General features: G+C 38.6%; 1 protein-coding gene across 5 annotated transcripts in view; it reads right to left on the minus strand.

Annotated features, from left to right (window-relative positions):
• Positions 1 to 17,653, minus strand: part of NBEA (neurobeachin) — a 344,666-nt gene that overhangs the window by 34,037 nt on the left and 292,976 nt on the right. For all 5 annotated transcript variants that reach the window (XM_083735945.1, XM_083735946.1, XM_083735943.1 and 2 more), the window contains one exon: positions 13,106 to 13,273. In XM_083735945.1, coding sequence (XP_083592071.1) covers positions 13,106 to 13,273 — 168 coding nt within the window. The remainder of the gene's footprint in view (positions 1 to 13,105; positions 13,274 to 17,653) is intronic.

Consider the following 17,653-nt stretch of genomic DNA (forward strand, 5'->3'; position numbering starts at 1 on the left):
TGAGATTCAAGGTCTTTCAAATATTCTTTTATGGGATACTATTCAACAGAAACTGAAGCCGTTTGGTTTCAGCGGCACTTAACTACTTACAACTGTGAACTGGGCAACAGCAGCCATAGAGAATTTATAGTCTTTATTTGCAAACACCTAAAACTCATGCTCTTCCACAATTTTCTTTGAGAGGTAATGATTTACTCTAATACAGTCCAACTGAAGTGTATCTGAAACACTCAACCCAATATTTCTATCTAGAATATTTAGATCCTGCCATTCAATCTGAATAAAATTCCAAAATGTGTAACAGCGACATTATAATACAAACAATGATTTAAACAAAAATATAATGAAACAAATGATTAAAATAGCTAAGGCCTAGAGCAAACAAAGAAGAATGCTGGAAGGAACTGTGAAATAGGAAAAGCCTCTTTCTCATACTAGGTTTGCAAAAACGTGTTGTGGCTGTAAATTTTACTTGTACTAATCTAGACTGCTACATGCAATGCCATCCTACTGTTTTATTTTGTGTTGTTTCCTGGGGGAACAATATTTGAATGGTTGATTATAATACTTATTTAACTATTCTTACTGGCAGTGCTATTTTTCTAGAAAAAGAGGTGCCAGAACTCTCTTAGAATGGCAATGGCGCCCACCTGAGAGGTGCCAGAACTGGGGGAAAAGCCCTGCTTACTGAGGAATCCTTGGAGGGGTTGTACTTTGGGGGGGTATCTTCTTTCTTGAAATATACCGGTACATATTTTTAAATCTAAAGAAACAGGAAACTGTTCTAGTTCAATTTTTGCTTTGGGTGGGTTCATAGAGCTATTGCTAGAGCTATTTATATTAACATACTGTTAAACTTGCCACTCTCGAAGCCCATCTCTTGGGAAGAACTATTGGCTTGGAGAAATCTAAATCTCTACACTTCAGCAACCTGATTCCCAGAGAGGCTGCATGAAAGCCTCTCATCTAACTTCCTTATAAAACACAGAAGGGAGCCCTCGAGTAGAGCTGATGATAAAGGCTGTAGCCAGTTCAGCTATAGAATATTTTCACAGTCCTGTGCTGGTTCCCACAACTATAAACTTACGATAGCAGTTCTTACCATTGTTGCTTCATAGAAACCAACTAACCAGGTTCTTTAGCATTTGGAGAGTCTTTGGGAGTCATCCCAACTGTCAGATTATCAGGTAAGCCTCCTAACAACTGAACTGCAAGTAAATAAAACGTTCAGAAGTGGAGATTATAGTTCCCAGGCCTACATTTTTTTCCTGACTTCACTACCTAATCCTAAAGAAAACGGAGAAAGAAAGAAAATCCATTCTTTGAAATGATCATACCCAAGAAGTAAACTAGACCAGAAAGGGCAGGTGTGTGAATGTTGTTGTTTTAAACAACCCTGAAACGCAGCGATAGAATTCACTATATATTTTCCCCAACAGGTTGGAAAGCAACTGGGAGACAACTGATTGTAAATGCATGCTGCTCTAGTCTGATTTTTAGGCCTGGCTCCTGAGATTGCCATGCCCTGTCTAGTTTGGCATGGGAGGATTTCTGGTCACATCCTTATCAGGAAACGTGTGGTAGCCATTTCCAACTTTACAACACATGGTCCTCTATTTGAAGGGCTATCCAGTCCAAATCTAGTTTGACGATAAAGAACTGTGAAAATTGCAGAGCAGGTTCCTTGAATCTGCCTGTCAACAAGACCTGAACAGCAGACTGCACAGGTACACATGTCATCTGGTTACAATCTGCTCGACTATGGTGAAATGTATTTCATTTATAGTCAAACTGTTTTATTTTTAATAGCGCCTTTTGTTGTTTTGGCTTATTAAATACAACATGACCATGCAAAGCATTATTTCTACCTTTGCAACCCTATATAAATTAACATTTGTGAATTTCATGCAAACCAATGTCTTCTTTTGACTTATTTTTTGGTGATGAGATGACTCCCTTACATAAATATCAGGGCATTGTGGTCTAAACCACTGAGCCTCTTGGGCTTGCTGAATGGAAGGTCGGCGGTTCGAATCCGTGCGACAGGGTGAGCTCCCATTGCTCTGGCCCAGCTTCTGCCAACCTAGCAGTTCAAAAGCAAACCTTACATAAATAATATATTTCTCAGAATGCATTGAAAGTGCATTATACAGGGCTGTATCCAGCACAGCATTCTGTTAACGCTCCATCAGCAAAAGGACTTCTGCTTGCACAACACAACATTCTCGCCCTCTCCTCCTCCCTGCACCCCTCCCAAATTTGTTCTAGAGGTTCTTCCAAGCCTCTGTGGCAGATCTGGGGAAGGTGTGAGCTGCACACAGGAGGGGGGAGGGGGGAGGCCCACTGTGGAAGTGGAAATGTTTGTGCTAACTGAATGTGGCGGGTGAGTATGAGAATCACCCACAGTGATTATTTTGGAGGGGAAAGATACTACAGCCAGTAGCCAGAGGTCTTGAGTAGATGCACTAGTTGCATATTTCACTGGATCCTGGCCTACAAGGATAAAATTAATTCAATTCAATTCATTTAGAAATTAATTGAAAATAAAAATGCTAGCCATTAGATGCAAAAGCCATGTTACATTCCTCCGACTTCCACCAGAAGTCGAAGAACCTGGGCAATCTTCTTATGTATCAATAACTACGAACAGGAGAAAAGCAGACAGTTGTCACTAACAAAAGAAATACCTCACAAAGCAGAAATAAATTAATAGCGTATGTTCTAATTTTCTTTTCCTGTACAAATTAATTCAACCTACATATTTATAAATGTTTTATATCAGAAACCAAATGTGATGTTTTGTTCCATTTGCTTAATAGCAAAGAATAGTTTTTGTGAGACATGACACAGAGGAAACCTGGGGAGGCAGACAGAAGAAAATAACCAAGCAAACTCTGGAGAAAACCTGATGTTGAAGGAATGGCTTTTAGTGGTATTGTTTGTTGTGGTGGTAGCTTATTGTAGAAATAAAGCACGATCATCTAAAGCATTATTTTTAATGCCTAGGATATGGAAACAGACACACTCAGTAAATCCAAGTATGTAATAGCCATATTTTTCTTAGGTTATATACACAAAGCTGTATTAAAAATTTAAATGTGATTTTATGTTCAGTTAGTTCACAGACCAAGCTAGAAAAACATTTGACCATCTAGGAGAAAGCATTTTATATAGTGGGAGGCAGTGGAAGACAGGAGTGCCTGGCGTGCTCTGATCCATGGGGTCATGAAGAGTCGGACTCGACTAAACGACTAAACAACAACAACAACATAGTAAAATAAAATTTTGTATTCTACAAATTCATTGCACATTTGCCTGCTAAATATCTTATCAGTTCTGATTACACAGAAATGAAGCCACCCTATATATTGCTATACAGAACTTAATTTGTTCTGGGGGTCCGTTCTTAATCTGAAACTGTTCTTAACCTGAAGCACCACTTTAGCTAATGGGGCCTCCCGCTGCCGCCGCGCCGCCGGAGCACAATTTCTGTTCTCATCCTGAAGCAAAGTTCTTAACCCGAGGTACTGAGTTAGCGGAGTCTGTAACCTGAAGCGTCTGTAACCCGAGGTGCCACTGTACTTTACTAGCCTGGACTTGGTACATTTTTTTAAAAAAATGCAGCTTTATTCCATTTTTTTTTTTATTAATTTGAAGGTATAAGTATTTGTATAGGTGAAGCACACTATTTGTTTATTAGATTGTTTAAAACTGTCCTTTCATGTGCGGTCCCAAGGCGACTTACAAATATATAAAATGAAAGCAATTAAGACTCATTAAAATTGCACACAAATACCCTCACAGCAATAACAGAACAGAGTGAAATATCCAATTCCAATTCATTAATTATATTTATTATTTGCTATATTGCTCTGGTATCTATGCTAAAAGAGGGGGGAAAGTGTCAGAAACCCCACTCATTGGAGCCTTGTACCTATTTCCCCAGCTGTGTGCATCACACAATCACAGGAACCCAGTGCTTCATAATCCAGCCACCACATAACTGCACTTTGGTACTTTGCCAATAACTTTATGGAAAAAACAAAAGCAGATGGCCACACCATCAGTTACTCTGAACAAGGCTCAGTAGCTAGTCAGCCTAGGAATACATGTTCTGTACAACCTCAATTCATATTTGTTGGCTGAGGTAAAAAAACTACTTCTTGCTCCACCTTTCCTTGAAGGAGCCACCAACTTTGTGAAGCCTTGGATTAAGGTCTTGTGTTTGAGTCACTTCTGCTGATTATCTAGATTGTATCTAGATGCTGGCTCAAGACATTTTGCTACCTGAGGCGAAGGACAAAATAGTGCTCCCATTCCATGGACAGAAATCCGATTGGACTAGCAGCTGGATATTATTTAAACACTGGTGATAGGACAACATTCTACACCATACTGAGTGCAGTAGGCCTGTTTAGGAGGTACTTGACAGACTAGCATAGAAGATTCAGGGAAAATAGTGGGTGACTGCAGCTGCCCTCTGGCATCTGCTGTCTGAGGCAGCTATCTCACTTTTCCTAATAGCAGGACTGGCCCTGCTTGTTTGCTTGTGTTGATCAGATCTTTAACTGCTGAGTTCTGGGTCTGATATAATACATACATTTGTCTAGAACAATTGTCACCTCTGGCTTGAACCTCAAAATCTCTTATTAATATCACAAGTATGCTATGGCATGTTATGTAATCATCTATATATATACAGTGGTACCTCTGGTTGCGAATGGGATCCGTTCTGGAGACCCATTTGCAACCTGAAAAGAGCGCAACCTGAAGCGCCGTATCTGCGCAGGTGCGCGGCGTGATTTAGCATTCCTGTGCATGCGCAAGTGGCAAAACCCAGAAGTTACCCTTTCTGGTACTTCTGGGTCGCCGGGGGATGCAACCTGAAAAGACGTAACATGAGGTATGACTGTATTGTAGGCGAAGAAGAGATAGAGGTTGTTGCCCACACAATTCTGAATCCTCTGTTACCTGTTAGAGTCATTGTTTCTCCCTTTCTCAGGATTCTTAAACCTTTGCTTCCATTTGCCCTTTTTTCTGCCTGCACTATTGTACAGTGCAGACAAATGCTGACTTCACGCTAGTTGAGATTAACAAATTGGAAGTGCAGTAAAAGCGTTTATCAGCAGTTAGCTGCAGTTATGGGTAAGAAGGATTTCCCCTAAACTTGTCATGCGGGCATTTACTCCTCGTGAGAGTGGGAGTGCAGGTTCCTGAAACTGGCTCCCATTTTGCAAATTGAAATTTGGAGTGTTACATCTACACTGCACTACAGAGATTCTTCAGGCCATTGTTGAAGTTCCAAGAACAAGAAGCAGCCAACCTTGCCAAGGTCATTTCAGTCAAAGGAGCTGTTGAATTCAGCTATTTTGTATCCTAAAAATAAATCCAAAATTATTTCAGGGAATTCAGATAATGGAACACTCTGCTGTATATTACAGCAAAAAAACTTGAATCTATTGTTCGTGCTGTCTTTAAAAGACAATTAAAGAGGCACATTATCAATATGTCGAATATTGTTAAGATGATCAGCTCTGCTATTTTCTAAGAGAACTATCTAAATTGTTCAGCAGTCTTTACTGCAAAAAGTTGAAGAATGCAAAACATTGTAGAATAATAGGTAATTTATTCTAAGGTAATGACTGCAATATAGCTGAAATCTGTGCTAATAGAGTAAAAAGGCTCCCAGCTATTTCTGCTATAAACAGCAGTCAAGTAATTTTCATTCTTCTTCCCTACAGTAAAATACTACTTTAAAATCAATGCTAAAATGTTTGCTACTAATTTCTGAAGTGCAAAAATTACTACCTGTAAACAGAATGTACTGGCAAATAAAAGAAAGAAGCAGCTTTCACAAATGGCATTCCTCCTACTTTTCAAATTGCAGATGGGGAAAACACAACAGCACTGGAGTATGTACAGGCCTTATTGTCTACAAAAAACAATTTAAAACAATACTCTTTAGTGGTCCTAGGTGAATACATAAAAAATTAAAACGTGGAGTCATATTTGAATAGATAAATATCTATAGGGACATGGCAGGTGTTTATACAATATACTGGAGTGCAGGTACCTAACGAAATTGATAGGCAAGAGGATCAGGGCCCACAAAAGAGAGGACTTTCCATTGCTCATAACTGACTTGTGGAATTTGCGGACACAAGATGAAGTGATGGTCACGAAATAATGGGTCACAGAATCACAGAGCCTGAAGGAATCTCAACAGCTATCTAGTCCACCCCCCTTTTGATGCAGGAAACCACTGCCATAGCATCAGTGAGAGAAGTGCTGAGCACAGAGCTTGCTAAATGTTATTTGGACAGTGCTTCCAATGCGCTTGACATTTGGGAAGTGCTGCACAACTGGCAGCAGCTGCCAAGCCCCATTTGGCCAGACCTCACTTTTGCCTCACACTGAATTCCATGTCTGATGACAGGTGTAAGGTAGGTGGCCGTGATTTGGCCAGCATGACTGTGCAGACCAAATGGGGAGTCTTGGCATTAGGCTTGTGGGTCAGAGGTTCACCACCTCAATCTAAGGTGTGCTAGTGACCATGAATACAATAAATTCTGCTGTGAGAGCAGCATGAGTGCTCAGTCAGCCACTGTGTTTCTGTGATGGTGCTTGTGTGGCAGTAGGGTTGGGTGGGGAAAGGATGGTACCATGAGGAGCTATTTCTCTTCCCTGCCGGTTTCCAAACTTGTATGCTAAGACAAGTCTTTCTCTGCACAGTTCTAAAACCGGAAGAGTTGGCTCTCATGGCTAATGCTGCTAGTTGCTTTATCTGTGCTGGGATCTTCTGATATAGGATCTTTGCTGGAGTTTGCCTGCCTACTATATATACTGAAAGTTGCGTGGGGTTTGAGGTGGGTGGGCCCACCTCCTCAGGTAATGAGGAGACTGCTTGCCTGGGCCTGGAAGAGGGGACTTTTCACTATTGTTAGCTGTCCTCCACTTAAGGAGAGAACTTCTGATCTTGTAAATTGTTAACAATTGTCCATAAATTCTTCGTAGAACCACTATTATGTGGGAGAAAGCTAGTCTCTGTATATTGAGACATGTGGGAACTAACTGATTTAAGATCAGTTCTGTAGATACAATTAGATCAAAGGAGATCTAGAGGGATGAATTTTGATATTCCTGTCAGATTAAGAAAAGTGATTGTAAGTTGGGAGGATCAAATATGTGAATTCAAAATGTGAATAGCTTTCTTAACAATTAATACAACAGAGATCTCCTGCCTGTTAAATATCGCATTGTCTTTTTATGAATGAGTGTTGATATTTTCCACATATATGTTTCTAGGCCTTACTAGTCACTATGTAAGGCTAGCATTCCGTCTATTTTGTTAAAGATATATCTGTCTTGTTGGGTCTTGACAGCCCTATCATGTCAACCCCCTGTAGCAGCATAGAGTTTTTCAGCAAGGGGAAGAAAAAGTAAAAACTATGCTTCCAGTGGGCATATTTCACTATTGCCGATCCTGAGGGATGATTTGTTATTCCTGTCAGATCAAAGGAAGAGATAAGAGAAGAAAATAACATCTAAAAACTTGAACCCAGAAATGAGGGCGACGGCAAAAACGTCAAGACCAAAACATTATGATGCCACTTAAAATAATTTAAATATGCTGGATATCAAACACTTTCAAAAGAAATAAATGTTGCATAGGCCATATGCTCTGCTAGCTGACAGGAGAACTAGTTTTTAAGGTTTAGGAATTGGTCATAGAAACCAACTGTCAAATGCCATTCATTTACTGATTTTTTTTTTCCAATTGGCCATGTGTGTTGTCAGTAAGATGAGGTCTTTTGACAGGCAACTGCTTGAAATATGACACATATGTCACTAGGAAGTTCTTCTGCAAAGGCCCATTTAAAGATATGGAAGCTGGGCAAAGGCATGCTCATTTCATTGTGGGCTTGTGCAGGAGAACTGCCTGGTCAGTTGTGTCATGAACTTATCAGTGCCTGGTTTTGTGCAAACTTACACTTTTGGCTCCAGATAGCTATTTTGACTGAATCTGCACCATACCATGTTTTGAAATTGTACAGCACAGGCTTGTAATATGTAGAATTGAATATGAATAAGATGGCCCAGAGGTATAATACAAAGAGCAATTGTCCAATATAATCCTTCACTAGCTTTTAAAAACATTACTAAAGATAAACAGACTGCATCTAACAAACATAGATGAGGGGTTGGCAAATATTTGAAATAAGAATAAGTAAATAAAATAAACAATGTACTTGAAATACTGACTTCTTGTAAGTGTACACAAAAAGTCTGTTTTCAATGTTGCGTCTGACAAATTTAATTACATTTGGGAGATCAAACCAACTAGTGCCATTTAGGCTCTCTAATTTTAACTTGTGCAGAAGTAATAAACCATTACTTATGTATTCACATCACTGTGTTAAATTAGTTTTGTGTAAACAAACGTCATGTCTGGTTTTTCTAGAAAAACACATACCACAATTTGGAGGAACGGTATTGTAGGAACAGGCATAACGTTTGCAAAAGTGACCCAATTTCTTAAAGCCCAGTTTGTAAAAATTGGGTTTTAAAGAACAGGTACACAGGAAAACAGCAAATATAAGCAAATATTCAGCGTGCCTCATGCTATTTTATATTCAACAGGACACCCGAAATCATCTGAACACAAATAAACAATCAACCTTTATAGCTGCAGAGGGTCACATTTCTATATGTGAGAGGGTGAAAAGCACATGACAAAAATTATCTTTTTTTAAGCTGTAAGGTATTGATAATCAAATGAAATAATAGGAAAAACATATAGAAATGGGTTTTGGAGGGATAATAAGTTTTAAATGCCTTTGTTCCGTGAATGAGTACCCTTAACACAAGTCTTGGAAGACAGTTAAAAAAAGTCTGGAATAATAGGTTTGGATTATGATGTACACCAACAGTAAAGACAATTCCAAATAACATCTAGAGTCCAATATAACTGCTGTTTACATATTAAAAAGAGATACAGGCTTTGTACCAGGGATGTTCTGTCATGTTTCTCCACAGGAGAAGGCTGTCATGGTAAAGTTCATTATCAATTACTGCTTTACAAGTGCAAGATGAGTTAAGCTGTCATAATTTTCTCAGCTAGAGATCCTGTGCTGTCAAAGAATGTCAATTTTTAATCTGACACAAGGAAGAAAATTATCTCTTATTCTGACCTCTAATTTCTTGACATTTTAATGCAATAATTGCTGTGGTTAGTGCTGCAACCATGATTTCACCTGTCAAGGAAGAATGAATCAATATTCTTGAGCTGTTCATTAAATTTCTAGATTTTGCTTTACTAAATTTCTCCGTTTTTGAGGGTGGAAAGAAAAGAAACCATTCATAGGCATGCCTGAAAAGGTGATATACTGAAACTACACCTTGCAACATTTTCCATTTGTTTTCACACTGACAATTGTTCCCTGCCCACCCCCAAATAAAATAAAATCTCACTACTTTTTGAATAAAGGTTTGACACTAGCAGAAGTTACTTTGTTTGGACTGAGTTCTGCATTTTGAATATGGTGCAAGTCCTAATGAAAAGGATAAACGTTAATCTGGCCTATCAGAGATCTGTACATGTATAACAGGGATGGGCATACTCATGAAAGCTTCTTTCCAGCTCTGTATGAGGAACAAAGTTGTGTCCCATCCCATTTCTGTGTGGATTTTAAAGGGGAAATTATATTTTTTAAACATCCATAGAGGAATGCACACTTGAAATCAAAGGGCAGCCATTCTAGGAAGGACACTGTGCTTCAGAGCTCTCCCTCCCAGAACAATTACTTGAATGGGGCAGTGGTGTAGCTAACAGAACGGACACTGGTGTAGCTAAGAAATTTGATCCATTGTTTCTTCTAATACAGTGCTACATATGCAGTGGACGCTCGGGTTGTGAACATGATCCGTGCGGGATGCAACTTCGCAACCCACAGCGTTCGCAACCTGCGTCTGCGCCCACACGGGTTGTGATTTGGCGCTTCTGCGCATGCGCGACTGCCGAAACCTGGAAGTAACCCATTCTGGTTCTTCCGGGTTTTGGTGGTCCTCAACCTGAAGCGCCTGTAACCCGAGGTATGACTATATATTTAAAACCCTATTAAAACTAGTAAAGTATTCAAAAACAAGCATAAGCACAATATTCTTGTAGATGTGTCTGAATTGCTTTCACTTCTTTGTAGCTTTCCCTCAACCAAATAATATGGGACTTGGACACAAGCACAAGGTTTTATAGTTATTACCTGTCCCAAAAGCAATGCAACACATGTACAGCTATTGCATCTTAATATGTTTTCACCAAACCTTAGTAAATTGCATAAACAGTCGTACCTCAGAAGTCAAGCAGAATCTGTTCCGGAAGTCCGTTCGACTTCTGAAACATTCGAAAACCAAAGCGCGGTTTCTGATTGGCTGCCGGAAGCTCCTGCAGTCAAGCGGAAGCTGCAGAAGTCCCAAGGGCCTTCTGGTGGTTCCCTCACTGCAAGAAGCGAAGTTACAGGGAACCAAGCAGAGGGCCTTCTCGGTAGTGGCGCCCGCTTTGTGGAACGCCCTCCCATCAGATGTCAAGGAAATAAGCAGCTATCTTATTTTTAAAAGACATCTGAAGGCAGCCCTGTTTAGGGAAGTTTTTAATATGTGATGAATTATTGTATTTTACTATTCTGCTGGAAGCCACCCAGAGTGGCTGGGAAACCCAGCCAGATGGTCAGGGTATAAATAAATTATCATCATCATCATCATCATCATCATCATCATTATTATTAAATCAAGGAATCCTTAAAGATCAAACAGACCTATGCACTTTCACTTGCACATGCAAAGGTGTGTTTGTGATAAGAGAATGTGAATGAGATAATAGTGCCCAACATCACAGTGCTGTTGTGGGTATTATTAAATGTTGTGAACTACATGCATTTTTTAAAATAAGGATTTCCTATTATTCTTATAATTACTATTGTATTTATTTATTTCTTAAGATTTTATCCTTCATCCAAGAATCAGAGGGCGGTATACATTATAAAAGCACAAAAATAAATAACAAATGAAATAATAACCCTCCATAGGCCATAGATTGTACAAATAGTCAAAGGCCTGGGAGAAGAGGAATGTTTTTGCCTGGTGCCTAAAGATATGTAACAAAGGCGCCAGGCGAGTCTCCCTGGGAGAGCATTCCGCTAGCGAGGAGCCACTGCTGAAAATGCCCGTTCCTGTGTTGCCGCCCTCCCAACCTCTCACAGAGGAGGCAGACAAAGAAGAGATGATGATCTCAGGCTCAGGGTCTGGGTCTGTTCATATGGGGAGAGGGCGGCCCTTGAGATATTGCAGTCCTGAGCCATTTAAGGCTTGGTAGGTCAAAGCCAGTGCTTTGAATTGGGCCCAGAAATTAATTGGCAGCCTGTGCACTTCGGCCAGGGTTCGTGTTATATGCTCAAACTGTCTTGCCCCAGAGAGCAACTTGGCCACTGAATTATCTCCACATGCTTTAAACTACGACTCCTATCAGCCAGAGTAAGTATGGTCAAGTGTACATATGCAGGGCGCCAGTTCCCGTGCAACCGTTTACTATTATTACAATTTCTTGGATTATATTAGTACCCAGATTATTAATGATGTTATATTGTGAATGGAACAAAAGCTTTAAATACAAATGAAAGAGAAAGAGAAAGAAGTCTGCCTACATTTCTCTAAATGGAATAAAATCAGCTCATATTACTATGAAGGGGGTTTCTAATATCAAATGATGTATCAAACCACATATAAACTTTACAGATATCCTAAAAGCATTTATAATGTAAGGAATATATTTGCAAAGGTTGCAATTAAGCAAGATATAAGTTTTCAGTTTTAAAAATTCAATCAAAAAATGCCACAAGTATTCTATTGCTTGGCAATGTATAAATTATTACTTGTTTTGCATACAACAGATGGCAGATATCATGGGGCAAGGAAGCTTGTGTATGCAGCTTCACCACAGCAACACTCATCGTGCAGCTGTTGCATCTTCACACTTTTCAACCAAATTGAATCTTTCATAGAACGCTTTAATACTCATAGCTGTAATCTTTTAATAATTATTTTATTATGAAGGGCTGACAAGACTGGAAACAAAACATGGAAGAATAAGGTGTGCCCTGTATTAAACAAATACCTTTTTAAAAAATCCCATATGAGGCAAACACTCAAGTAACTAACACAAAAGAAAGAAAATGAAATCCTCTTGCTACTTTGGGGGTATTGTTTTGTTCTTTAAACATTTCATTTGTTAACCAATAAAATAATCTCATTTGATATTATGAATATTATAGGCATATTTGTGAATGGATAAGGAGTTTAGCTCTTTTATTCGGTAACTCATTAGATACCCATATGTTCATATAGTCAGTAAATATACATCATATATAATTTTAGTGAATTGTTCTGTATAGTTTAGGTTGCAATCCTATACACAATTATCTAGATGTAAGACCCTGTAAGCTTACTGCATAGGATGGTGCTGTCAGTTTAACTTGTTCATTAATTAAATGCACTGACCAAAATCCAAAGAAGTACTTAGACTGCCTGCAGAGTTCATTCAGAGCTGGCTTTGAAATGATTGGGGGGGAGATTTTTTTAAAAGACTGCCTCAAAGCGGACTCAAGTTTCTAAGCTATTCCCACACCCACCTAATTCAAGATGGAGACAGATTCCCAGTTTCCCCTGTTCATCTCAAAGTCAACTCTCTCGTAACTAACCCATCACCCAGCTTAGCTACTAGAAGTCAGTTTAGGCATATTCAAAGGCCCTAAGGTACATACAATGCAAGCCTCTGTTCCATATCATAAACATTTTGGAAATGTATGCAATGAAACAAGGGATTTTGTAAGATAGATACAGTCCAAGGAACATCCAAAATTATTTCCATGATTCTTTGTACCTTGATCATTAATCTATTCCATTTATTTCTTATTAGTGTTTACAGAATTTGATATGGTTGGCCTGTTCTTCGGAAGAATAAAAAATATCCTATGCTCCAAATGAAGAATGCAATATATGGAGGCATTTTGCAATGAAACTTAGTAGCACGTAAGAGGGAACCAGAATTACCTACCTCCCTGAGCACAGGATCAGTGATACTGTCAAGGTTTACAGAACCTTCATATGTCAGGTAGTGGAAAACATTAAGCGCCCGTACTGCTTCTGGCCCTCGTTGCTTGTAGCCAAATATCAGATCAATCCACTGATGAAGCTGGCAGGATACAAATTCACTTTCCAAAGCCTGGTAACGAAATTGAGAGGATGAAAGAAATTTTGTTTCTCAGCTTTTATATTCATTCATTCGGCATTTCATCATTTTATTCAAAAAAAGGAAATGGAATATTATGATGGTCTTCTCCATGGTGGCCCCCAAATCATGCAACTTTCTCCCAACAAAGGTTCACCTGGTGCTGTTGTTATTATTATTTATACTACAGGGGAAGACCGTCCTGTTCTCTTGGGCTTTTAAAATTATTTAATTACATTTAGGCTATTTGCATGTTTATTTGTTTTTATGGAGTACTCTTATTGCGTTTCTGGTATCTTTTGTATTGCTGCTGTTGAGATCTTGGTGAGAAGCCATGACAACAAGGGAAAAAGTAAAAAAATAAGTAATGTTGGAACACGCTTTTGTTTTCTTTTAAGATTTATATACCCCCTTTTCTGAGAGTGTTTTAAGGCAACAAAGAGTAAAACCAAACTATAGAAGCAGCATAATAAAAACATACACACAAAACAGAATATTATTGGTATGATACATTCCGTTGGAACTGTTAAAGGGTTTCTACAGGAAGTTTGTTTTATGCATTTATTAAATATGTACCTCTGTATATAGAAAAAATAAACTATTTTCCATGCCTCTTTGTTATTTAATGGATTTCTAACCTGTCTATTTTTTAAATTAAAAAGGCAGCAATTGTATGTTTATCATATCATTTAGGGATGTGGTTTCTTACTTTTCCATAAAATCCCACAAAAGAAGCAAACACCATGTCCTAGTTATCCATTTAATTTGCATTAACATATTAGAATATTTGTCAAAACCAGCCAGCTGAATCAATGGGTCTAAATCAGCTTAAAACCTACTATGTCAGATTAACTAGGTTGTAGATCAAGCTGTAAGATTGTGGCTCTTTTGTTCCAGTAGCAGATTAAAATTTTCCATTTGTGTTGCTCCAAACTGGCAACATGCAGTCTTTCTGCTCTTAAAGACAGGGATTGTGTATGTAAACCAAGCACTGCTTTATTATACGGTCAATCTTTAAACTTTTATATAGAATTTTAAACAGTACCAATATTATCCAGTTATGAATATCACAACAGAGAACTTAGGTGCGCAGTGGACAGCAAGATTTTGAATTCTTATGTTTTATTCCTGCCTCAGCCATTTTTTCCCAATATTTGAAACATTTTATTAACTATTCTATACATAGAACATGAACTTACTGAGGCTTCAAATGGAAATTATTTAGAACACTTCAATAAAATTGCCTTAGGTCCAGCTTATCAGTGGAAATATAACTTCCAGTGTTCTATTTAAATTCAAAGCGGGGTGAATTTATCTTTCAATACCTTTTGAAAACAATGGTACCAACTAAAGAGAAAACCAGTTAAAAGAACTGTATTCTTAAAGTAGCTCCCACAGGCCAAAAACTTACAGAAAGCTCTTAAAACATTAAAAGTGCTATCCTCCACATCTTCACTGAGTTCAAGTATATTTACTGCCAGGTAAGTGTGTGGGAAACATTAAGCCCTCCAGATGTTGCTTAACTAAAATTCCCATCACCCCTGACTTTTGGCCCTGCTTGACTGGGGCTGATGGGATTTGTAGCAACAACTGGAGGGTTCCCCATTCCTGGTGTACATAAGTGAAGTCCAAGGCATAGTGGGATGCACATTAAATGAACATGTATAGACTTCTGAAAGGCTGCAGTCCTATACTAGGGATGGTTAGCCATACTACAGCCAGAGAAACACAGATTGCTCCCTCTCATGTCCTTGCTGTGGGGTACAGTGAGCCAACACTTTGCCTTTCCCAAGGTGGAATGATATAAGCCTTGTGGCAATTTATCAACAAAGCAGAAAATGAGCTAAACATCCTGGATTTGAGTGAGCAGTGGAGGCACCCATAGGCTGCCAAGAAAAGAAAAGAAAAGAAAAGAAAAGAAAAGAAAATGGGAGTTTTGTAGATGACTGTGATGTTGCAGTCACATCATAAGGTCAAGCAAGGTGTTATAGTCAACTATGATGGCTCTACTGATGAACACTTGGTCCAGGAGCTGGGCACTCTAAATGGGACATATGTGAATGGGGTATTATATCCATATTGCAAGAATGTGTTAGTGTTACACTTGGGATCCTGGTCATATCCACAGATTTGCATATTAATATTTTTATGCTTACTTATTGTAAAAGAGCCTCATTAGCTGCACTGTGGATATTTACCGTTCTATAGCAAGGGTAACTCAAGACACAGAACTCTGAAGTTGGAGAACTACTCTTTTTACCACTTTGTTGAATTGTGAATTGTTCATCTGCAAGATGCTTTAGTATTTATGTACACCACCGCATTTACCTGATAATACAATGCCATCTACTTACAGAGGTACCTCGGGTTACAGACGCTTCAGGTTACAGATGCTTCAGGTTACAGACTCTGCTAACCCAGAAATAGTACCTTGGGTTAAGAACTTTCCTTCAGGATGAGAACAGAAATCGTGCTCCGGTGGCGCGGCAGCAGCAGGAGGCCCCATTAGCTAAAGTGGTGCTTCAGGTTAAGAACAGTTTCAGGTTAAGAACGGACCTCCAGAATGAATTAAGTGTTTAACCCGAGGTACCACTGTACATTTTTTCTGGATTCCTTTGGATGGGGATTTTATGCTGTGCAATCCTTTCAATTTGCGGCAATTTTAGTTAAACCATGCAATACAGGTACACTATTGCTAACAAAAAAAAATACTGGGAAAGGGACCGTCTAACTTGCATAGACCCAGCTGTGCAGCCAAAATTAAATTAACATAGGATTAAGGAAGGGACATGGTTCCCATTGCCTCCTCCAAGTACACCCATGGATTTCATGGTCTATGGGGAGCCAGTGTGGTATATTGGTTACAGTGCCATACTAAGATCACAGAGACAGGGTTCAAACCTCCACTCAGCCACAAAGCTTACTGGCTTACCATCTCTCAGTCTGACCTACAGCTTTGTGAAGACAAAGTAGTGAGGGCTGAATGCTGCCCTGAGGAAAGGCGGGATAAGAATATAATACATAAATAAACAAATAGCTGTTTGGGGCAAATTGGGGGGAAGGTAATTTGCTGAAATGTGGACACCAGCTTTTGTGCTGGTGTAATATATCTGCAAATGTGTGAAAGCTGTATCCCTGTTCCCCCAAGCAACATAGAAACCAAGTAAACAGGGGTTTTTTTTTAATCTAAAAGTATAATTTGTGTTATATGTTTCACTCAGCTTTATAATTTGTAATGCACTACAATGTTTTGTGCTTAATAATCAAAATATTATTATAGTTAATCTTGGATTGTGGCAGATCGCCTCTTCAAATTACAGAATGCTTATTATACAGGCTGTGCTCTATTTTTCCATGCTACAGTTTTCTGCCTCAATTTAACATGCTTGGCTTGTTGGCTGAATGTGTTCTATTTTTGGCTCTCAGGACCACCACAAGTCTGCTGGGATCAAAAAGCTCAGCAAGACTACGAAGTCACATCTGTGGAAAGCTTTTTTCCCTGTTTTTGTAAACTGGTAGATTATGATTGATGAACCTAGCATTAGGGTAATGTTAGCAGGGACACTTACGGCTTCTGTCCTCTGTGACATCACTGAGGTCAGACCATAATCATGTTAGCATTGAACACAATGCTTTATTAATGTTTCATGGGTATGTCAGTAGTAATCAGTCTAGCTTGCTATGGATAAATTAAACTGGGCCAACAATCACTGATGTATAAATTGAATGCTCTTAAAATCTACTGAAACATCTCCTAAAAGTTACCAGACTTAATCACTTCCCCAGTCTTTCTAATGAGAACAATTTTCACAGGAATTTCTTTCAATGAAAGGCTATTTCTCTCTCAGAGCATATATTTATAAAACACAGAATATCCTCCCACTTCCTTGCCAGTAAAATGCCAGATACCTGTTTAAGCCTGAATTAGATGGGTGTAATTTATCATCTAGTGACTACAGTGTTTCTATTATATAAAACTTCTATGAATGTATAAACAGGTTGAAGATAAAGATTTACAGACTGATTAATTTATGAATGGGGTACTGAGTCAATAATCATCAACATGTGCTATATTTTACATGCAATGGTCTGCAAAATCACAAAGGTCCCAAATGAATATTTCAAATAGCTTGGGAAACATTGGATTGTGTGCACTATACCTTTTTATGTTCTGTATTTAGTAATGGTACTTAAATTATACCTATTTTTCCCTAGGTCTGTTATCAACATTTCAGCTCATAACAGAAAAGCAATGAAATTTATAATAAGTAACTCTACAGTTAAATTCATTCCATTTGTACCTTCCCCCTCTTTAAAATGGATTTAATGTGACTTTTATTGCATTATTGTTAGGTCAAGCATACAAAGCACCAC

Source organism: Podarcis gaigeae, assembly GCF_964106915.1.
Source record: "Podarcis gaigeae genome assembly, chromosome: 4".
Taxonomy (NCBI): domain Eukaryota; kingdom Metazoa; phylum Chordata; class Lepidosauria; order Squamata; family Lacertidae; genus Podarcis; species Podarcis gaigeae.